Consider the following 24,003-nt stretch of genomic DNA (forward strand, 5'->3'; position numbering starts at 1 on the left):
GCTGCTATGTGTTCATTGTTAAAACAGTAGTCGGTATCTAACTGATCTGCCATATCTACTAAAGCTTTTAATGCTGGATTTGACACAATCAGAGGCAGAGCAAATATATGCCTAGTATACGTTTTTATACTTTCTACATTACTATGCTCTAAGCAGTCATGGCTTAAAAAAAAACAACAAAAAAACTTAAAGCAAGATAGACATATCATAGGTGTAGAAGACAGACAATTAATAAAATACTATTTAGCTTTCAGGCCAAAGGTGTCAAAAAAGTCTAATTGATCCTTCAGCCTGAAGCGTTAAAAGAATGGAAAGAATGTGAACACAGTGCCAGGAGAGATCTAAACCTATCTGGAGATCAAATGACCAACTCCAAATACTCTACATTCAGTAGAAAACTGCAGCAACATTAGTTTAACCCATAAGCTCAGAGTATGCTTGTTGTTCACAACAACCAATCAGAAAATTCACTGGATTTTCAAACCTGCAGTGGAATACAGATAAAGGAAGGAAGCCGTCTGATATGGGAAACAAAAACCCTTTCTTTTGTAAGATTTTCTACACATATAGTACATGAATCCTGCTGCAGCAGCCTGTGAGTTCTTGGTATAAAGTTTATGGTTACATGCTTAGTTAGTCCACAGGTTACCAGTGTAAAGACTCAATTTACCTTGCTTGTAGCAGTTGCAGTGGACCCTGAATGTACAGGAGTGTTGGTGACTTGCACATTCAAGTAGTTATTGTCTATAAGAGGCCATGCCCCCTGTATTTTGCAGGTCTGGAAAGTGTCCGAAAACGTCCTAAGATGGGGATCCCCAAAGAGTCCGCAGTGGGTGTAATTTGGGGAGGAAGCATGCCGGTGAAAATTCTTTTCATAATTACAGACCTCAGGGCTGTCAGACCTTTCCTGGCTGTCCCATGGAGGAGGAGTGCGTACACGAGGCTGAGAGGTGGGGCCATCTTTTGAACAGTTGTGTTGGATCATGAGGTCATCAATGCCATGGACAGCTGAATGGTAAGCCAAGTCTCCTCTACAAAATCGGGCAGTGCGCCGTGTGCAATGTGCGTACGACCTTATCGCTGTGCAAAACTCCACAGGGTCCTCTGCGCCTATGTGGTGATGGGAGTTTGATGTCGTTGACCAGAACTCGGAGTTACACTTCAGAATTCTACACGAGGAGCTCACAGCTGGAAAACAAAACAAAGTTATCAAAATGTATGACTTCTTAAACTTCACAAAATATATATAAATCTTGTGATCAAACAAAGTCATCATGAAACAAAAAGTACAAAATATGGAAGCAATTTATGACTTGATTACATCAGCTCTGACCTTCAAGAAACTTTAGCTCCATGCAATAAACTTGAACAGATTGCAAATCCATCATTTCACGAAATGAAAAAATGTGAGTTCCTTTTTCGATCGCTCGGACAGTTAAGCATAGTAGCTTTTATCAGATCATCAGAGGAAAAGGATAATTACAACATTGCCAAAGCAAGTGGTTCTCCCAGACGACCGTGACGACTGTCCCTCCTAAAAGGTGGCCATACACTTTACAACCATCGCAAGACCTTAGTCTTGCGATGGTTGTAAAGTAATTAAAAAAACGTACGATCTGCCCATCTTGGACAGGCAGATCGTACTTGCGATCATCGCAAGCCCGCCCCCCTGAGGGGCGGGCTTCCGATGACCGCAATGCTGAAGGGCAGTGTGCCTGTGCGCACACCGGCCTGTGCGGCATTGATCTTATGATCATGCTAAAAACCAGCCGAAAATCGTACGATTCTCGGCTGGTTTTCTAGCATGCTCCCAAGACAAAAGTTTTTACTGTACGGTCGCACGCCTTCCATACACTTTGCGATTATCGTACGATTGCGGGATTTCCCGCGATTATCGTGCGATAATCGCACAGTGTATGGGCACCTTTAGAACAACTGTAGAGCACCCAAAGCCAACACAACCTGCCCTATAGTTCAAATGTGTCATTACCATTGAATGGCAAATGACTAAAAAGGAAAAATATGGTTCTTACAGAAACTTTCTCCCACCTCCAAAGGTCCCAGCTCTGCCCAATTTCCCTGCAGAGTTTCACTCCATCTGATGCATTCTTTGATCTAAATGAAAATGTAAAATGCAGCCTATTGAGAGCGAGGCCTCCATCATAATGTCAAAAGCAACTGAGCAAACGTAGGAATAGGCCGCAAGTCAAATATGACTCTGAAACCAAATGCTTGTATTGGGATGAGTGATCATTTGAGGGAAATCGGTCATGAAAGAAATATGGAGGCAGGCAGTGCTGACCTCTCCTTCTGAGAATGCTATATGCCTGGGGTCATTCAGGTGCTCTATGAGTCACTATCTTGGTACAAGTATACAGATATTCTGACTTTCCTCCGACTTCCATTTGCTCCATGCGTGTCTTAGGTCTGACTCGGAACTACTGGAGCCAGACACCAGGCAGCTGCCAGGCATCTAGTATTTTCAGACTTTTTTCATCACGTTGAGAAATATCTTCAACCAATGTTTAGTTTTGGAACCTAAAAACATGTATATACACCTTAACTGCATCATTATCATGCAATACAAGGGTAGGGAACCTCAGCACACCTGCTGTTGTGGATCTACAAGTCCCATGAGGCAATGCAAGACTCTGACAGCTACGGCCATGACGGGATTTGTAGTTTCACCTGGAGTACCAAGGTGGTCTACCCCTGTCATATATAGTCAGCTTGGTGATCGAAACTCTTGCATTGCCAAATTTTAACAAATCTTTGCGTATTTCAGAACATAAACTAAAGGAGAACGCAGGAAATCAAAAAGCGAGCCTCATCACATGGCGCTGATATGAGCTGACTGTAGGAAACGGCCACATGGGACAACTGTCATGAAGGAAACATATGAGTTTATAGGTCTAAGGCAAAGTACAAGTGAAGTATATAAGCGTACTGCTATCAGTTAGTATCACATACCAGGCAGTAAAACACAGCACAGGCTGGAAGTGCTTTGCTAATCCCGACACCAGCCCCCACACCCACACAGCAACCACAGTTTATTTGATGTTTATGAGATACAGCTGCTTATGAGATACATACTTGTGAAAAGGAGGAGGAGGAGGAGGAGGAGGAGAAGGGGGAGAAGAACTGGGCCTCTTTGAGTCACTGTAATATATTACTGAATCAATAGCCCTGGAGACATTTTAAAGCCCACTGTATTCTGCAGTCCAACAAAAACTGATTTTTGCAATGCTGGGGGGTTATTTCTTCTCTGGGTCTCCAGATCCAATATCTCAGAGAAAGAATTTCCAGTCTACTACTGAACAGTTCAGAGAAGGGGCTCAGACTTTGTACCTTTCAACCTCTTACTGCCTTCTCTTTGGACTACTAGTGAACATGAAAACATGAAGGGGTCTTTCTCAAGCTCTGGGCCCCACTGTAAGCCTCACCCAGCTACTGATTATTGGAAGTTATTCATAATCTGTGACCACTAAAGGGTGTCACTGTATTTCCATGCAATTATCCTTTAAGACTAAAGTGGGGTATACATGGTTAGAATTTTGAACGAACAAAAAAAAATCAAATTTAGAATGTTCGTTCAACTTTCTAATCGTTAATGGGATCAGATCAACAATCTATTTCGACCACAGTGATGAAAAACATTCAAAAAGAAGCATGTTGGAAAAATTTTCTCGATCGAACAAATTTCTAACAACGATTTTCGTTCAGAAACTCCATTCATTTCAAAATGGAATGATAAATGAAAACGAAAATTAAACCAAATTTTCGAACGACAATCGGCAAGTTTCTGATGTTCAGATGGGATTTTTCATACGAACGTTCCTTGCAAAATTCCAACTGTGCATACCTTACTTAACTGCTGGAGTGGTTGCTAGCGGGTTAAAGAAGACCTCAAGGGGGAAAACTTATGTGTTTGATTTGGCGACTTGTGTTTAAACTGCAATAAAGAAAAAGTTGCTTAAGTTGTGTTTGAGCTGAACTGTGAAATCTAACCCCAGGGTGAAGCAGGACAGCTGCGTTCCCAGGTGAGGCTGTTAAGAGTCTCGTTTCCTCCCACCCCCCTTCCCAAATATCCGCACTATTTAAGAGTACATACTCGCTGCAGGCATCAAAAGCATACATCTAAAATGCTGCAGTGACATCTGTCTGACTGTCTTGCAGCTACTAAATAAATTGCCGTGTCCTTGCCAAGAATCTTTTTCTATTATTACGAATATAAAAATGCAAGCTACGCGATATTCTATCTCTATCACATTTCACTTGCTTGCTGTTAAAAAGGAAGCAACTTGTCTTTTTTTTTGGCTTTAAATATGGCACTGGGAAATACCAAAGAACTACAAATGACATGCTCTACTAGCTGGCCACAGCTTCTCTAGTCCTGGAGCTCTGAACTGAACATCTTTCCCTGAGCTGTGCTCATAGTTTATATTTCACTACATTATTTCCACTAGTGTTCCTGGCTTCCCTCCACCTTAGCCAGCAAACAAACACTGAGAAGTCACACAGTCTGAACACTGTACAGAAGTGAAGCAATGAATCAAGATCAAGACTGCAGCTGTGCAGATGGCGTTAGTCAACTACAACTACTCTACGCCAGCCTCCTCCAATGCTTGTCTTCTATATACATCTGCATGTTTATTCAACTTGACGGAAGGATAACCAACGTTTCTGTGTAAAATAACACAACAATTCGGGAAACAACTCAAGTTCCCAAGTGCAAAATAAAGGAAATCTTGCAGAAAGCAACTTTCCTTCTAGAAATGCTAGCTGCCTGGCTGCCTTTCGCTTAGTTTTGGATAGAGGAAGGAAAGATTAAATTCCCAGTCACTTTTTTGCTGTCTGTGTCCCATCGAGGAGATTTCCTTTCACTTCCTGCCCAAAACTAAAACAGGAAATGAGTGAAAACTTCCCCAAAGTGAGAGTAAACCTCCTCTTAGCTGTAACAAGTTTGCACATTCTGTTCTGATGGCAAAATGTTGGTTCTCATCACTTTCTGTCTTAGTGATAGTTGTCACCAATATGAGGTTGACTCTGAAAGTTTTTATCACCTCCATACCCTATCTAAAACTAAAAGAACATTTTGGCTTTAGATATACTTCAAATACGGCCTGAGCTATGGAAGCTGCACCCAAAAAACACATGCAGAGGGTCAAGGGACTAGATACCAATGTTGCCTGTGGCCCCCCTGCCTGCAACTGATTTTTCCCCAATTATTCACTTGCACTGGTCTCTGTGTGGCCATCTTGGTAAAGGAAGAGTTTTCCTTCCTCATGCCAGAGCCTCCAGCAAGGAAAGCAGTGAGCAACACAGTAATGACATACAAATCTTATAAATAGGCAGTCAGAGGCAGCAGTGGCTTAGAGCTCACACTGCACATATACAGCTATAAAGCTGTATGCGCAGAAGAGCCTAGGCACCCTCACATACCAGGAAGTATACTTCTATTTTTCAGGAGGAATTCCAGACAAAAAGTACATTTTAGGGTAACAGCAATGTTTTACTTTTTGAGTTCAGATCCACTTTAAGGATGATGGCACTCCTGGAATCAGCTAACAGTTAACAATGTATTAATGCAACAACAGTGTTCATTAAGCAAATTTATTTTGGCCACCCCAAAACTCTGACCTTTGAGGACTGAAATTGTGCACTCTTTGTAGGCCAAAGCTACAGCAACTCGTTTCCAAGAATTTCATTCCACTGAGAAAAATATTTTTTGCCGTTGTTGAAGCTTCGCTCATCTATGTCTGTGAATGTCTCGCAGCTTGCGAGACGTATTTATTCAGATAGATCAAAGGGTATTTTTGACCCTTGATCCACATGCACAGTAAATTCCTGCAGTATAATGAAAATTTCCTAGATGATGTATAGAAGATGTTGTACATCAGACTGTGTTTATAGAATGTCAAAAAATCCCTGAAAGATCTATAGAAATAGAGGCCAAAATTCCCAGCTTTATATAGTTCATATAGTGAAGTAAAGCTGGAATACACAATGGTCTCTGGTAGTCTTTAAAAGCCCAGAAACTTGGAGGTCCATCCCCCATGAACTGCCACTATTCAGGGCTGGATGAGCTCTCCAAAAGGTCATGACCCATATGCCAGCTCTTAATCAAGCACAGCAGGTAGTCTAACCAAAATTTCCATTTCATATTTTTTTTGCCATCCATATAAAAGATTTGATGGTGCTTATTTCAGATGATTGAAAAATGAGCAAACAGGGTGGCCTGGCAGAGGGGAAAAGGAATAGAATCCTGGAGTGCGTCACTAGAGGGATCACCAGCAGGAGGAAGGAGGCCCTGATTTCACCTATATAGATCCTTAGCTAAAGCTCATGTAGAATACTGTGTCCAATTGTGGAGACCTCCCCTACAAAAGAATACTGGTAAGACCAACTTCAGAGATGGGCAAAAAAATGGAGAAAGTTCCAAGGGATAAAACATCAGGAGAGACTGCAGGAACTTACTATGTAAAGTGTGGCTGAAAGAAGGAAAAAAGTGGAGACATAACGGAAACCTTTAAATAAATGTCAGGCGTGAATAAGGTTCAGGAGTGCAGAATTTTCAATATGAAGCTAAGATCAAGAAAATGGGGACATGACCTCAAATTAGCAGCAAGTTCAAAACTAACCTTAGAAAGCTTTTTTTTTTACTGAATTGTGGTAATTGAGCGCTAGAGTAGGTTGATGTCCAGAACAGACTTCCAGCAAAGGTAGCGAGTCCGTCAACAGTAAGTGAATTTAAACATGTTTGGGACAAAAAGGTAAAAAAGAAACACAAAGAGGGCAGACTTGACCGACCACTTGGTCTTTTTCTGCCATCACTCTTCTACGTTTTTATTTGGGCCAGCCACATTTGAGTTTTATACACTTCTACTAGACAGCACAACCTGGAGAGTGACACCACTTTCTCTGACAGTTAGGTAATACAGCGGTGTCACCTACCAGCCTGGCGATTAAAGAAACACACCGATAATTCATCAGCTCTGCTCACTCTTCCTGCCAGCACATGAAGCAGCTGAATGGATCCCAGCACTGCCCTTCTCTCTCCTAGTTTGATTGCTGCTGTATAACAGGAGGCTGATATCATAACAGATGCTGGTGCTTATGCTAGTTATATGTAAAAATGCATGCTAAGATTCCATGCATGCAAGCCTAATTCAGGGAACAAAAACATGAATTTCAATATATTCCCCAATGGCCACAATGGATAAAATCCCTAAAATTCTGGATATTACTTATAGTGATGACACCATCGCAGTGCTGCACATTGGCTGTGCAGAGATCAGAGCTGTGGGAAGGACCCAGCAGGTCCTCTGTTTACAGGCTGTCTACAGAAAGCTACAAGGGGGCGGATACAAGACCATCACCCTGCACAATGTGACAGAGAGCAGCATTGACTGGTCTTTATTCCCCTGCACTAAAGCAAAGTGTAGGAGTGTTCTGGATAACCACACAGATCTTAAAATAAACAAAGGACACCAAGATTTGAGTGTGCATACACAAGGATCTTATATTTAGACTGTTTATATCTGGAGTTCAGTTTTACATTATTTTATAGGAATATGCAACTAAATGCATAATAAATGAATTTGTTAATAGTGACCTTCATGTATGAAAAGTAAAGTTTCCACCTTTGCCCCCCACATAAATGAAGCAACATACAACACTTACTCTCTCAATATGCATTGGTACCTTTAAATACATATACAGTTTCTTGCACTGTTGCAACACAATAAAGACCCCTAGGGCAAATCGTCATTCTGTTTTCTTCCCTTTTTGTGTTTAATCAAGGAAGCCCAGTATTCTATGTCTTGTGTCTTGTATTCCAGACACAAAAAGGAGGTCAGTGTGGAAAGAAGCTGTATTCACTAAATTTAGGTCAAGTATACCTTAGAATAAATGGACACAAAGAGGAGAGCTCATAAACCCAGCTAGACACCCTATATGAGATGCAGAGTTCAGTGTGTGAGACATTCGCTCAATGGCACGGTTGTTTGAAACCTGGATGGATCACAAAACCTTTCTGTGTGACTCATGCCTGGCAGGAGATGTTGGTATTGTTGGCATCCATATCCTTAGAACTTTATTTACTTGGTTTTGACACAGATGGGGGGAAAAAAAAGGAGAAGACGACAAAGTGCCAACACATCTTGGCTTGTGGCTGCCACATCTTTCAACAGGGAGACCAGAAGATTGAAAAATTACCTGATTGAAATGAACGCTAAAAAGACTTATTCACTTTCCTCCAGTTCCCTTTGCCCAGCAACAGGGAACAAAGCTACAGACACATTTAATGCCTTCAAAAGTCATGTTTCTTTGCAATAAACAAATTTACTTTATATCATTCCTCACCTGTGAGAATCCATAATTTTCTGCTCACCAGGAATGTCAATATTTTAGACTATTTGCTAAATAAATATTTCTGTATATTACCAAAAGAGCTAATGTTTTCACAAAATTCATTAATTTCCCCCAGCATCTACAAGCATATGGGTCATGTAACCTTAAGAAGACTGCTGTTACGACAGCTGAAGCAAAACTTTGCCAATATCCCTGGAAACGGTCATCTAGTGACTTTAGACACATCTGTTCTTTTTTAATTAATAGAATGTAGACTGTATCAAATTGTTTAAAGGGGTCCCATCTTCCTGCTATATACTGGTTAGAGGTCAACCAAATGTGTGTACATTACTGGAACCAGTTTTTTGGTTTTAGAGTGGGAAGAAAGCAGTAAGAACCCTTCAGGTTTTTATGGTTTCGGTTTCCTGCTGGAGAAATTTCCCCTCGCCTCCTGTATATTTGACATGCGTCATACAGAACACAAAGTAAGAGGAAGTCTCCCCAACAGGAACACAGATAGTGATACGTTTTCCAGTTGAGTGGGGAAAGGTAAGAAGAACCTTTGCACATTTTTACTGGTGTGTGTCCCTTATTGTAGAAGCTTCTAATTTCCTCACCAGGTGATGGGTGTCAGACAGAGAAGGAAGTTAAAGCATCCCCAATGGAGACACAGAGTGTGATCATTTTTCTAGTAGAGCGGTGAAAGGTTTGTTCCATGGTCAAATTTTTTATGTGGCGTGACCCTCCATTAGGGAGACTTCTTCTCACTTCATCTCTACGGGTTGTCTGCCAGACAGATGAAGTGAGAGAAACTCTCTAAAAAGTGATACAAACAACATTTTAAAGCAGAACTCTGGGCAAATCAAATCCTAACCCAGGGGAGTGGGGTTACCCCCCGAACCACTGCTGAGAGACATACCACTACTGAAGCGAGCGGTCTAAGAGCCAGCCGGGATTGTTGTTTGGGTGAGTATAACTTTGTTATTTTAGCTGCTCGCTAGACAAAATGAGTGCTTAACCCTTGCAGTGCCGCAGTAGCCCCACTCTACGGGTTAAGATGTGATTTGCCCAGAATTCCGTTTTGAACCCAGTATATTCAAAAGCTAAAAATAGATTTGGCTGGAGTTAGGAAAAGATAAAAAGCACTGTGCGTGCATTTGTGTCAATGTTGAGTGAATACGGTGACTGTCCCTGGAACCTCCTGGGGCTGTGTGAGAATAGCCAGGTACCTTCTCACAGGTTATTCTAGGGGTGATATCTGCCAGTCTTGAGCTTTTATAGAGTGTGAACAGGGTGGCCCCATTTCTGTGCTTGCGGCTGGCCAAAAAACTCCTATACATAAGCTGAGCTGTGAAAACAACTCTTGACGTGAGCATTATAGGTTTCAATAACCCAAAGAACCTGGCAAGAGCTTCATCTCCCTACAGCTTGATAAACAAAGCACCCATTGTAACTGCATTAATCACAATTACTACATTGCAAAACACTGCGGTGAGATTCATTATGCCACGGGACAGGTCTCTGCAACATGCCTGGATTTTAAAAGCACATTTCCGTGTACTCTCAACTGACACTTTTTACCTACTGGCATTCAGACTGGGGCAATCAATTCAACTAATTGTAATATTCTGTGGTTAGAACTAAACAATTTGGGGCTACAGCTCAAAAGGTGCTTTCATTCACTTAGCAGCGTGTGAAGTCCTTTTTTTATTTTCTAGTTGATCAGCATTTTCAATGATCACCATCTTAATGAAGGAATTTGCATTTAAATGTCCTGGTGATTACATTTGTACACAATGGTATTCTTGGTCAATCTGAAGAAAAAAAAAAAAACACTAAAAAAAAAAAAGAGTACTGCACTTCCTTCTGATACAACTGGTGATATCCATTAACACTCTTGGCAAAATATGAAAAACTTAAATTTAAAAGCCGTCATGCTCCAGGGAATTCATTATCAGCACAGTCTTAACTACTTGGGAAGTGTAAGACTTTAAAAAAACAAAAAATAAAAGCAAGGCGTTAACTTGGAAAACTTGTTTCTGGGCACTAGGGTCCTTCCACTGACCTCTTTTGAACTGCTAATCAAGCAATCTTGCGGAATAATGGCATGATTATTATTGTCTTGTTTGCATAACAAAGCAGTCCAATAAAACGTATTTGACTGTACTCAGAGGGGTGTGAAAGATCAGCTGAGAATAGAGCCTCTGGAATGCAGCAGCCTCACTAAAGCTTGGACTCAAGAATAAAGACAATGCAATTTGCCATCAAGAAAAGCCCAATAGGCCAATAAATTACACCATGTGCAAAGGGATTAGCTCAGGTTTCAGTTACACTGAGAAGGGGGTTGGGTGGAGAGAGAAGAAAGCTTTGCTTCTCTTAAAGACACAGGGGCTCCTTTCATTCAAAAGCCTGCACGACAGGAGTCTTCGAAGACATATGGTGCAAAGATTCATTTGTACACTTGATAAATAAAATGCTGAGCTGAGCTGCCTAACTTGTTTACTGCGGCTAGAGCTCCCCGCCCAACATCTGGAAAGGACACCAAGGTATTAGGTTTTGTTTAAATGAAAATAAAAAGCAAAACAAGTCAAAGATATGGCTACGTTTGCCCTAGCACTCCTGCTTATAGGGTATTTAAACTAGGGATGGACAAATTATATATGGAATTCAGGAGCCAAACTGCCCAATCCAGTAGCCAGCAGAATTTGTTTTAAGAGTCAGCTCCATCGACAACATTTAGAGAAAAACACAAAAGTCAGGCGCCAGATGTAAAAATGCAAGATACCTGAACTAAGAAAAAAATGTATCTTATTTGTGTATCACTCGGCAGTAGATCCTCAAATCATCTCTGAATTGGTGCTGACACTGTCCTTCCTTCTGGAAGGTAGCTACTTTTGTTCTTCATGTTCTCTGCGTGTGTTGTAAAAGTAGCCACCATTCCAAGCTCGTTCCCGAGATAGACTACAAGCTCACTACAATGTTACGAAACTGAACATGAGATTGTAGTCCATCACAGGGGTGAGCTTGGAGCGGTGACTACTTTACAACATACACAGGGACCATGGGGAACAAAAGTAGCCACCCTCCAGGAGGAAGGACAGTGTCAGCACCAATTCAGAGATGATTTGAGGATCTACAGCCGAGTGATACACAAATAAGAAATGCAAAAAATAGTCACCAGCACTCCAATGCAAATTCTGTCAATTCTTCTTTATTAACATGGAAAAAAAGGTATGTCACATAAAGAAGAATTTACAGAATTCACTTTGGAGTGCTGGTGACTTTTTTAAAATTTGTACTTGATTTGCGGTGGCACTCTCAGTCAATGCAGCACCCACCCGATGTTTTGGGTTGTATCCGGTCAGCAGTGTGATGGAATTCTATGAAGTTTGATACACAAATAAGATACAGTTCTGTTAATAGTTAAGGTACTTGAATGTATTTTTAAGATTTAACTCCCGAGTTTAGTGTTACTTTAAGGAGTATTAGCGACCTGGCTCCTGGGATTTGTCCAGCTCTGATTTAAACACAGGATAAAAAATAAGGAAGTATAAACAACATTTATGCTTCCCAGATCAAGTTCTTCAGTTATGTACCTGCCTTAAGCTGTGTTTAGATTTTTTTATTTGAACCTGGAAAGCGCAGAATTCAATTTTCTCTGAACACCGCTAAGCTAAACGCACCTAAACGCAGGTAAACACACATAGTAAACAATGTCTTTAAAAAACATTATATGCATTTATGTGTTCAGAAATGTCAGTGTAAATGAGGCCTACATTCACTACATCTAGGACAGTTTTTTTTCCTATAGTCTAGACAAAAGCCACCAGATTAGACTATTTATTGTTCTTAAACTTTAACATACTAAAATAAATATCATTAGAATATAATCAATTATACATTTCCTAGGGATTGCAATACATTTGTGATTCTAAGACACAATTTTTCTCACAACAGCATTCTCCGTTCGATCTTACCTGCAAAATAATAACTAAAATTCTAAATATTCCAAAAACATGAAACATGCGAGTGTATTCACCCCACACATGTTATTGTGCTATTTCATATGCGAGTCGTTTCTTATGCATAGCAGAATCTGCTCAACGGATTAGAATAATGGAAAAAGCTGCCTAATGGCAGTTTGCAAAATTCACAAAGCATTATCAGTAATTTAATAACATGTCAACGCTTTCCAATATTTACAGAATCCACTTTAATGTCAAGTTCTGAGTGTTATTAATCAGATATAATTCAATCAATGAAAAAAGATTAGATAACGACTGGTGTATGGAGCATCAAAAGGAGACTAATATTGCTCTGTATTGTATGGTGTATTTGGAATCATTTCCAGACGTTCTGACCCAAGTGGAGATTAAAATCCAATGTCCCAAAACAACCAAACACACAGTACAGCCTATCTGGGTAGAAGCTTTTTCACTTAAAGCTGAATCCCAGGCACAGCACTTTAATTCAAAAATATAAATCAGCAGCTAAAAATTCCACAATTCCATTTTGTGTGCACCAAATGCCATGGTAAACCCACTTATTGCCTTGCAAATCTGCATTGACATTATAAATGTACTGCTCAAAGCCGGGGCAGAGAGCAAAGCTGTGGGAAGGACCCAGCAGGCTCCACCCAGTATAGGCTGCCTGCAGAAAACTACAGCAGGGGGCGGATACAAGACCAGTTTATCTGTGGAAGAAGAGAGAGCAGCAGTGACTGGTCTTTATTACAGGAATCTCTGTACAAAGGCAAAGTTTGACACTGGATTTCTGCACAGAACTGAAGGCACGCTAAAGTAAGAATACACATGCCTCTTCTATTTAGGCAATATTTGCTTATCCCAGAGCTTAGCTCTAACGGGTTTTCAGTTTGCATTAGAATATCCAGATAAAACAGGATGTTAAAAGCAGTGAAAAGATAGAAATACTGTGCTGATAGTGTCCTTATGGAAAATGACCCTAGGACATCAGGGCTGTAAGACCGCAGTGCTATCTACTAGAGCTTCCATTTATAAAAGGTAGAAGAATGAACACTGGCACTCCAAAGAGCAAATCAAGTACGTGTACGTCTACTTATTAACGTACATGTTGCATAGTGTATTGTTCTATGCAACATGTATGTTAATAAATAGACGTAGTTAATTTGCTTTTAGAGTGCCGGTGTCCATTCTTCTATTTGTATATTGAGGCCGTAGCCATCCGTCGACAACCGTTGCACCCACGTCTTACTGATAGAACAGCAGTTCTGAGTGCGATGGGTATATGGACTGTATCCATTTATAAAAAGGGACAGCTGGACTCTCATGGGTCACTATGGGCAATACGGATTTTTGTTTCTCCAAACAGAGGCCTAATGTTAGGAGATCAGGAATATTTCCAGCTACAGTCACATCCAGTGCTTGTAAACCACTCAACCTGGGTAACAGGAGCTCAGGATTCTGCTAGCCTAACAGCTCTCTTGTCAGGAGTATTATTTTACCATGTATCCTGTCCCAGAATCCCTTGCATGGAAAAAAAGTAAAATCAAAAACACAAGCTAAGCATAATTCCTGTCTCTGTAACAGGGTCATCATCTTGTGGTATTCGCACAGATAGATGTGCTGTAAATGATTTAAAGTGCATGTGGGATAGCTAGGGAACTATTCTCTTTCAAACATTTAAATAGGCTCGAAGCCGATTCCTAAATTAATCACCATTGAGATTTAACTAACGATGTGAGGACAAGTCTCGACAACAAGGCAATGCGGTCGAACATGGACAAATGTCTTACTGCTCGGCGTTTTTTTAGTTATCAGTCAGCCTCTGTCCATCTTTACAGTTATATAGTTACCAAGTTGAAATTTGTCCAAGAAACTGACATATATCAGATTAGAAACAAAGTACTAATCTTTTTGGCACAATGGAGAACTCTCATACAATGGTACATTTCGACAATAAACTCTCATACAATGGTACTTTTCGAGAATAAACTCTTACTTGGCTACGGCCGGAGCAAGACATAATATACAGGGAACACCAAATGCTGAGAAAATGTATTATCTCAAGATTTGAAGAGACTCCTAGAAACTCCACAAGACTTTTAACAGCTTGTCCTTCTCACCTTATAAAACTTCACGCAGTCCTAAATACGCTTGTACAAATCCCACATGACACACTTATCTAGAGATAAGAAAAATGCTTCCCAAAGCTGTCACCATATTCTCAGCACAAAGCAGATCATTAGACAACACACTTCATGTCTGGGGAAACCCAAGAGATCTGATGCCACGCAACCGATCACATAAGACAACTCAGCGTGTCCATCTAACGGATTCCTATATTTATTTATTTCCGGGGTTGTGAAGCTTTTTCAGGAGAATGGCTTAACTGAAAAAACGGAATCATAGGTGTTTTAATGGAACAGAACTTCACAGCTAATTTTTTTTTTTGAAGGCGAGGGATCTGCCAATAAATCATGTGGCCTTTCCTGGCAGTTGAAAGAAAGTGTGAAATGTGTAGATAGCGCAAAAAGGGGTTCTGCTGCCAAGATGCCCACACATGGATTGCTTATTTTGAAGAGTGGTTACATTAGTTTGTTGAGAACACTGCTGGGTATGTAAATGCCACCCCTACCAAACCAACATCCCTCTGAATATTGAACGGACAGTTGAAGGTCTGATCATACAATGATCACATCTGCAGTTGAAGGAGAGAGTGTGAAATGTGTAGGCAGCTCCACAGGGGTCCTACTGCTAAAATGCCCACACATGGGTTGCTTATTTTGAAGATTAGCTACTTTAGCCTGAGCTTGTTCAAATTACTGCTGGGTATGTAAATGCCACCCCTACCAAACCAACATCCTCCTGGATATTGAACGGACAGTTGAAGGTCTGATCATTCAATGACCACATCTGCACAGGATGTGGTTGTCATATAATAGCTTCTACTGTTCCCACGCAGACCAGAATTTGGCCCATTAATATATAAACTTGTACAAACATCACTGGCTTTATTAACTGATGGCAACCTCTTGTTTCCCAAAATGTGACAAATAAATAGATACAACACAAACATTGTATATGATTTTCATGCCTTCACAAGTCACCAAGCAAAATGACCAGAAGAAATGTTTAACACCGCTATCGTTAAAGAAAAGGCAATTGCCATTGCTAAATACTCAGAACCAAGAGTTTTAAGAAGGTGACATTTTGACATGACATAAATTTATAGCAGCCTGATCTCTGGGTTATTTATTAAATGCAACCCCTCGTGTTTGCATGCTATGATGTAAGCCCAGCAAATATCCTGGTGCAATGAACTGCCCCATCTGTACAGCTCAGGGCAACAGAGCAGTTACAACTCACTGCAATAATTGGCTGTTAATAGGCCCAATTATTTGACCAGGTGTATACACAGCCCTCTGTGTTAACACAGGAAACAAACTGCGTTTGGGTTCTGAGCATGCAGTGTACACAGGTGTTAGAACCCATGAAATGCACACTGAGGAACCCACCACCAATTATCCATCTAGCTAAATGTAGCAGCTTGCTGAAAGAAGGATCTACAGCACGCTGACCACAATAAATTCCTCAACTATCCCTTAACCAAACTCTTGGCAGCTAAACCCAGCCTGCGGTGGTTACCCTGCCTGTACATTATGCCCCTTATCAAAATTTCTGAAAACCTCACGCTGCCAGCAACAAACCTGCTTTATGGAGGGGAAGTGTGTAAAAGCTCCTGGCCGGCAGTGTATTCGCTATGACCTCTAAAAGCAATATCTGCATTAGTTCTGACAGATAACCGGGACCTGATTGATCTGTCCTTGCAATGTAAATTTACTCAAGCACCTAATCTCCCTTTTTGAAACTGGCCGAGCCGTGATTTTTAAATCAGATTCTCGGGTGTTGGAAGGTCACATTATACCTTCCTATTGCACAGGCCAGGAGAGAAGGATTAACCTAGTCCTGGGATATTAAAGCACTAAGGGAAATGTAGACATCCAAACACAATTGCTGTGTGAAAGGAGGATCACTGTGCACAAAACACCAGCTCGTAATAACTGCTTTAGACGTAATTGCAGAGTAGCAATAAAATAAGCTCTTTAACTTTTATTACGCGATGAATAGAAAAACTGCCGATCTGATAGCGTGGGGTTTATGAATAATTTGTAGCATTATTATATCACACAGGGAGCTCTGCATTCATGCATCTTTCATAAAGGCGGAAGTACTGAATATATCAAGCAGCAAATTGACAGGTATTTTCCCCCAATACAGATCTGATAGTTGACCATTCTCCTGACTTAAATCACAGTTGTCACATGGAAACAGTGACCTGTACTTGCTGATTCAAGTTAATGTGAATGAGAGATTTGGGTTATCACTGCAACTCTACTCACAACAACATACAACTTTGACCATTGCAGACTAAACCTTGACAAGATTGCCAGCATGCTGGGCAGTTCTAGAACATTTTAACAATGTTTACAAATGATCTGCTGTAATCATTCGTCCCCCCATACATTCAAGAATCATTTCACACAATTATTGAAATGGCATCACCCTAAAAGGAAAACGTGCGTGGGCCAATTTTGAATAAACTGGGCTTGGATGTTAACCTATCTTCAAAATCTTAGATTGATCTATTTATCAAAACACTGGTGCACAAAGTACCCTACCCTGCAATGAAAATAAAAAGAAGCAGATTTCAAGAGCCCTGTGGGGTGCACGACCTCCAAAGAAAAATATTTTCACATCTGTGCTTCATCTGGGAATGCAAGAGACGTGCTGTCAGTGGAGGATTTGAAAAGGTGCTGCTTCAACCATTTGGAGAGCCCGCTCTATTTACTGCACATCCCCCATCTGTGACAACACAAAGGGGATTTATCAGCCTATCCAACAAAGTTCCAACGAGGCAGATCTACATCTTAACAACAACAACAACAAAGCTGTGCAGGGCAGCTCTGAGGTGTGCAGAAACTTCTAAAAAGCACTGAAATAAATGACTAAGTCCTAAACTTCATGGCTGTAGGGGTCAGAGACCCACTGCCATTCATTTCTGGTGCAAGCAGCAAAAGTTAATGAGAAGTCTAGATGCAAGTTTTTTCTTTTTTTGGTTTCCTTTTAAATGTATTATTCTCTGTAAATCTAAATTTGAACTATGGAAGAGCTTCTCATTAATTAGTGGGATTCATCTTTCACCCAGAGCAACACTTGAATATTAGAAGGAAAAATCCATTAAAGCAGAAAATCTTCGGGGTAATTAGCAAGCTAATCAGTGTTAAACAGCCCCTACTCTAATATGGATTTAGGTGATCAGAATCATTTTGGGGTCTTTAAAGTGTTTTTCTTGGTGTAAAATAATGCAACTGCTAATATACAGCCTCCCTCCATTGTATTTTCAGCTGCAGACCATGTTACGAGGTGCAATTAAATCATGTATGGTAGGTAATTCAATTATATATGGTAGTAGAGGAGTCAGATCATATCTGGTTATTGATTTATGGTTTTTCTTTCACAAAAGTTTGATTAGAACAATACAGATTAATAACATGGTACATCAAGTAAGTGTGAGATGAAGCAAACTGTCACAACAAACTGATCTTCTGTTTTTAAAATAGGGGCTCAAGCTCAGCTTATCGATTTCTTATAAATGTGCATTGCATGCCACGCAGGCTACCATCAATGGATAAAAAATAGATAAAGCACACTTCCAGAATATAGGAAAAACAAATATTCTGAACAGTGATATTTTCAAAACTCCTGCACGATAATGATATGAACTTTTCGCCAAACATGCAACAGGAAACCAGGTTTTCTTTGTGTTTACAAACAAGGTTAAAAACAAGGAATTGGCTATAAAGGAATTAAACAAAATATTCTCTTCCGGGGAAATAAACCTCTAAGACCCTGGACACACTATAGTGGGATGCTGATCAAACTTCAGCAGGGTGCTCCATAAGTTTTCACAAACTCGACATCTTTGCAAGGAACAAAACCCCCAGTGTGGAGCCTGCCCTCCTCCCCCAACAAAAACAAGGCTGGCAGGAATTTGCAGGCAAGGATCAACCCAGCAAAGCACTGGGAATCATTAGAAACAGATGCCTATTTCTGGCCCTATTCTATAGTTACAGCCCTAGAGTGAAAAGCAATACATAAGGCATACAATGCAGTAAGAGTGCCGTCTGCTTACCAGCAATGCAGCACTGTTACAGTCTTGGAACCTTATGTTCAGAAAGCCATGGTGGGAAGTTATTCCTTTGCGGACTTTATTCCGAGAGCCACATAAACAGCATCATTTTAACACATGCATGCTACATTTCAGAGCAGTCCTGCTCTAGACTTCAAGGGCTTCCTATAGCCCAGACATACGTTTGCTTAGTGGATGAAATCTGAATGTGCTATTGTGTTCCAGAATCCCAAAACTGCAAAAGTTCTATTACACAGAGAAGTCTCATTCATGCAACTGTGACAAGAATTGGAACACAATGTTACAATGAGCCGTGAGATTGACTTTGGCCATATAGCCTTTTATCAATGTGTGATTTACACATGGCGCAGTCACAGAACTACCTGTGTAGCAGAACTGTCTGAGGACAGCTGGATATAGCATGCATTCTATACAAGGGCAGCTCTGGATACAATGTTTATGTATAGCATGCATTCTATAAGAGGACGGCTCTGGATACAATGTTTATGTACAGCATGCGTTTTATAGGACGGCTGGATACAATGTTTATGTACAGCATGCGTTTTATAAGAGGAGGACGGCTGGATACAATGTTTATGTATAGCATGCATTCTATAAGAGGATGGCTCTGGATACAATGTTTATGTATAGCATGCATTCTATAAGAGGATGGCTCTGGATACAATGTTTATGTATAGCATGCATTCTATAAGAGGATGGCTCTGGATACAATGTTTATGTATAGCATGCATTCTATAAGAGGGCAGCTCTGGATACAATGTTTACGTACAGCATGCGTTTTATAAGAGGACGGATGGATACAATGTTTATGTAAAAGCATGCATTCTATAAGAGGACAGCTCTGGGTACAATGTTTATGTATAGGATGCGTTCTATAAGAGGACGGCTGGGTACAATGTTTATGTATAAAATGCATTGTATAAGAGGATAGCTCTGGATACAATGTGTATGTATAGCATGTGTTTTATAAGAGGATGCCTCGGGATACAATGTTTATGTATAGCATGTGTTTTATAAGAGGAGGGCGGCACTGGATACAATGTTTATGTATAGCATGCATTTTATAAGAGGACGCCTCTGGATACAATGTTTATGTATAGCATGCATTCTAGAAGAGGACGGCTCTGGATACAATGTTTATGTATAGCATGCATGCTTTAATAGCAATGCCGGCCTATTCAGATACTTTTCCAGCAGTGTTTAAGCAAACACAATAACCAATGCAAACATTATTATGCAACAAACATGCTTTCCATTTATGACACTATGGACCAGTTCGGAGAACAGGGTCAACTTTATAAGAAATATAGAACACAAAGCATTGCCCTTACCTGTGTGCAATGTACACAAGAAGACGGTGAGGATTTTGAAGAGTCCCAGGGCTTTGGGTCCTGCCCCTCTCCCCATACCCATCCATCCAGCTCGGGCTTTAACCACAATCCTCGCCCTGGACAAACAGAAAGGAGAGAATGGTTCACACTCCTGCAAGAGATCAACTTGTGCAGAGCTCCCGGAGCCAGAAAGCACTGCAATGAAAGATTACACTGTGCTGCCCCCTCTCCCCTCCCGCACAACAGTAGAGCTATCAATCACTTCTGTTCCCTTCCAATGCCTGGCCAGATACTCCTTCCTTCCCAGCCCCCATGCCTGTGTGATCTCAGTGTTATCCACCCACTGCTGCGCTCTTGTTACACAGGCCTGCCATATGCAGGAGGGGCCAGGCACAGATTCCTCCTCACATCCAGCAACTGAGAAAACACTCAGGCTGCACACAGCCCAATAAGTAAAACCCCTGAAGGGAAAATAAACACAGGCTGTACCTATCCAGGGATGTTTGTCACCAGATGTCACACTTTCTGTGAGGGGAAAAATGTGTGACCTTTCATGTAACAATTAACACAACATGGCCTGCTCTGTCTTTACACAAAGTTACCAACATAAGAAAAAAAAAACATTTCCTGGTGCGCAATCTTCTAAGCTGCATGTGAAATTATACAAAGTTTGTTCATTTTTAATCTTCCATTAGTAGATTGTTAGAGGCTAAGTTCACCTTTCTGTGTTTCATACAACACCCATATTCAGGGCCCGTTCACACCAAGGCTTCTACTGTGCATTATAGCATGGCGGGCGTGTTGCATTGCCATTCATTTGAATGACACCCCAAAACACACCTCCTGGCTGCAATGTGCTTAGCCGTGCTGCACTGCATTACCATGTGTTGTGGTTAAAAAAAAAGTAGTGCATGCATCAGTATTGCGATACAGTGTGTTGCGGTTGAGCGCACTGCGTCCAGGAGGTGCGTTTGGGGTGCCGTTCAACTGAATGGCAACAAAATGGATCTGGTGCACTGCAACGCATGGTAAGTACGCTGCAAGGAAATCGCACGGAACCGTGCAATGAAAGTACGGCCTTGGTGTGAATGGGCCCTCAGGGTGTAACAGGGTCACATTGCAAACCTCACCCACTTACCTGAATTTTTTGTTTCTTATGTGAACGAGCAAAATTCTAACCACCAATGCGATTTTCATTTGGGTAAAAAATTGTACACATTGTAATGCAAATGTGCTAGATACAAAAGAAACCCGTTTAATACGGTTGGGATTCCATTCAAGTAGCTGGTCTGGGTGAAATGTTTAATGGCTTCTGAACAAAATGAGTTCACTGTATGATGGCATCATCAAATGTCCTGCAGAATGATTCCGAACAAACTTCTAACTAGCTTGGAGCACGCCAAAAGATGTCAAAGAACTGCTTTCACCATTAGCATCACCCTTCTGTACTGCCTCTGATTAAAAGGTATAACATGGAGAAGCTGGACACTGCACATTGTATTTCACTTGAATAATCTCTCAAGTATCCTGCTTGTATTTTTCTTTCATACTGTTACTACATGCTAATCATAAATCCAGATGAACAGAAAAAAAAAAAAAAAAAAGAGTACAGAAACCTAAAGTAAATTGAGTTATTGTCCCAGCATCTCACACGTTTGAGTTTGAGCTTTTTACTTAAAAATTGTCTTAACATTTTTTTGACCTATATCATAAAAGCAATGCCAAAACGTGGTCCTCCAGCTTTTGTGGAACTATAACTCCCATAGGGCATTGCAAAAGGCACTCTGACAGCTGCAGGTATGACTCCCACAGGCATGATGGGATGTGAAGTTTGGCTACCCCTGGTGCAGGATAATGGGGAATGGGGCAAAATTTTCAACCCATTTGCAAAAAAATAAAAACTTAGATTTTACCCCGCGCTAATAACGCTACCTTGCTGCAAGCACTAATAGTGAATAAGCTATCTATAGGAAGGATATACAGGTGAAACTCGATTAGAATATCGTGCAAAAGTAATTGCAGTAAGTGCTGCAAAAGGGGCCCAAACCAAGTACTGAGTACATATGCATGCTTGTACTTTTCAGAGGTCCGATATTGTTCTATGTACAATCCTTGTTTTATTGATTGCATGTAATAATCTACTTTTTTGAGGTTGTGGATTTGGGGTTCTTGGGGTTTTCATGAGCTGTAAGCCATAAGCATCACAATTATGACAAATCACGGCTTGAATTATCTTGCTTTGCATGTAATGAGTCTATCTCATATATTAGTTTCACCTTTAAGTTGCATTAGTGAAATAAATGAACTTTGCACAATATTCTAATTATTCGAGTTTCACCTGTATATAGATATATATCTATATAGATATATACACACACATATACACATATACAAATGCTGCACTAAAAATTCTCTCCCTCCCTCCCACTAATGAGTGGTCACAATTTTCTAGCAAAATTCAAAATCCATAGTGTAGGGCTGCACTGGAGGGCAGTATGGGGTATGGATAGTACACCCGTACCGGTGAAGGGGAAGGACTGTTCGTCAAAAGGTAAGTATAGGGGGAAAGGGGGGCCAGATTTGAGGGGGTAATTCCATTTTCCCAAATTTATTTGGGAAAGTGACCTTACCTGTTAATGCACATTCTGCATGTTAGAGAGTGCTGCTGGTTAACACAATATGGTACACAGTGGAATGGGGGCAGCACTCAGCGCACTCACAATGCCCTACGTATGCATTTATTATGGGTTGGGTTTAATTTGTAATTATTTTATAATATTTTTATTTTATCACTTTTTTTCCCACTTAACTTTATTGCTATCACACAGGGGATAACAATCACCTATGTGATAAGTGTTTGGAGGTGACAGGCTCTCTTTATGGAGCCTGTCCTCCAATACAGAAGATGGAGCACAGCATTTTGCTCAATCTCCTGTGCAGCCCAGCTTGTGACAGCTGAGACAGGAAGCGCTGTGAGTGCAGTATTCACCTCTCAACGATCACACAGAGCAGATAAGAGAACAGACATTCTCAGATCTGCTGCCAGCTCTCCATCCTGAAGTCATTTACAGTGGTCCCCAGAAAATCGGGGGACCCTAAAAACCACTTTATAAAAACAACCACGTGTTGATCACTTGTACAAAACAACCGGTGGCTCCCCTGCTCTACATTTAGCCCTGCTAAATGGCTAAATGTAGAGAAACAAAAAAACAAACACCTGCCCGGCATGTCCCAGGCTTCGGGCGATAGGAATCGCACACCCTGATGTTCATGTTTTTTCTTTACTTTCCGCCCACCTCACCCCTGCATTCATTATTATTTGGGCAAGAATGAGGTCAGCTCTGCCTCTGCAGCCTCCTGGGATATTCATCAGGATGGCATCAACTGAGGCTTCACACGGGGGACGGTGGGTAGACCTGCCAATGTGTCATCAGGGGGCCAGCTGCAAAAACCTGGAAGGGATAGGCAGCTCCCGATGAGGAAGATGGAGGAACGAGACCCGGCGGGCTGGTGGATCACAGCATATCAATGCTAGATTCACTGTGCATGTGAATATGTTTCTTAATCATAGCAAAGTATAACAGGTAGGAGGGAATTAGAATTTTTGTTCCACAGAGAGTAAAGTTCCTCCTTAAAACAATAGGGCAACCGCTTACTAAAATAAAAAAAATCACTAACTCCAGCTGTAATAAAGCCCATGTCCATTCAAAGTCTTTGTTTTTTAGTTTGGGTTAGAGTGCGGAAGGACTGGTACATTTTTTATGTTTGGATAGAGCAAGGCAGAGTTAAAGTCCCCTCCCCCCATTTTGGCTGTCTGTGTCTCATCACAGATAATTTTCTTCACTACCTGTGCCACAGATCCAACAGGAAGTATCTCTGATGTGAGGGCATGTCCCCTCTTAGCTGTGAACGACACAGGTATTCCGCATTGGAAGATTTCTACTCTATTATGGTTTCACTGACCATTTCACTTTGGATTTCCCATCACTTACCGCCTGGTTACAATAGAGAGGGTAAATTTCTTCATCGGTCACACAGCAATAAAAACTGGCGAGGTTTTAAAACATTCACACAAATATACATACACACACACTAATATATATATATATATATATATATATATATATAG

The 24,003-nt window shown here is 40.9% G+C and overlaps 1 protein-coding gene across 2 annotated transcripts in view; it reads right to left on the reverse strand.

The window, feature by feature from the left end:
- Positions 1–24,003, reverse strand: part of RGMA (repulsive guidance molecule family member a) — a 55,887-nt gene that overhangs the window by 2,362 nt on the left and 29,522 nt on the right. The window contains exons 2-3 of one of the 2 annotated variants that reach the window (XM_018562727.1): positions 19,875–19,990; positions 671–1,188 (exon numbers count right to left, since the gene is read on the reverse strand). In XM_018562727.1, coding sequence (XP_018418229.1) covers positions 671–1,188; positions 19,875–19,990 — 634 coding nt within the window. Of the gene's footprint in view, positions 1–670; positions 1,210–19,874; positions 19,991–24,003 lie in introns of those variants that run through there. The other variant, XM_018562728.1, reaches the window with a different exon arrangement.

Source organism: Nanorana parkeri, unplaced genomic scaffold (genome assembly GCF_000935625.1).
Source record: "Nanorana parkeri isolate BGI_ZX_2015 unplaced genomic scaffold, ASM93562v1 scaffold594, whole genome shotgun sequence".
In the NCBI taxonomy this organism is placed as follows: Eukaryota; Metazoa; Chordata; class Amphibia; order Anura; family Dicroglossidae; genus Nanorana; species Nanorana parkeri.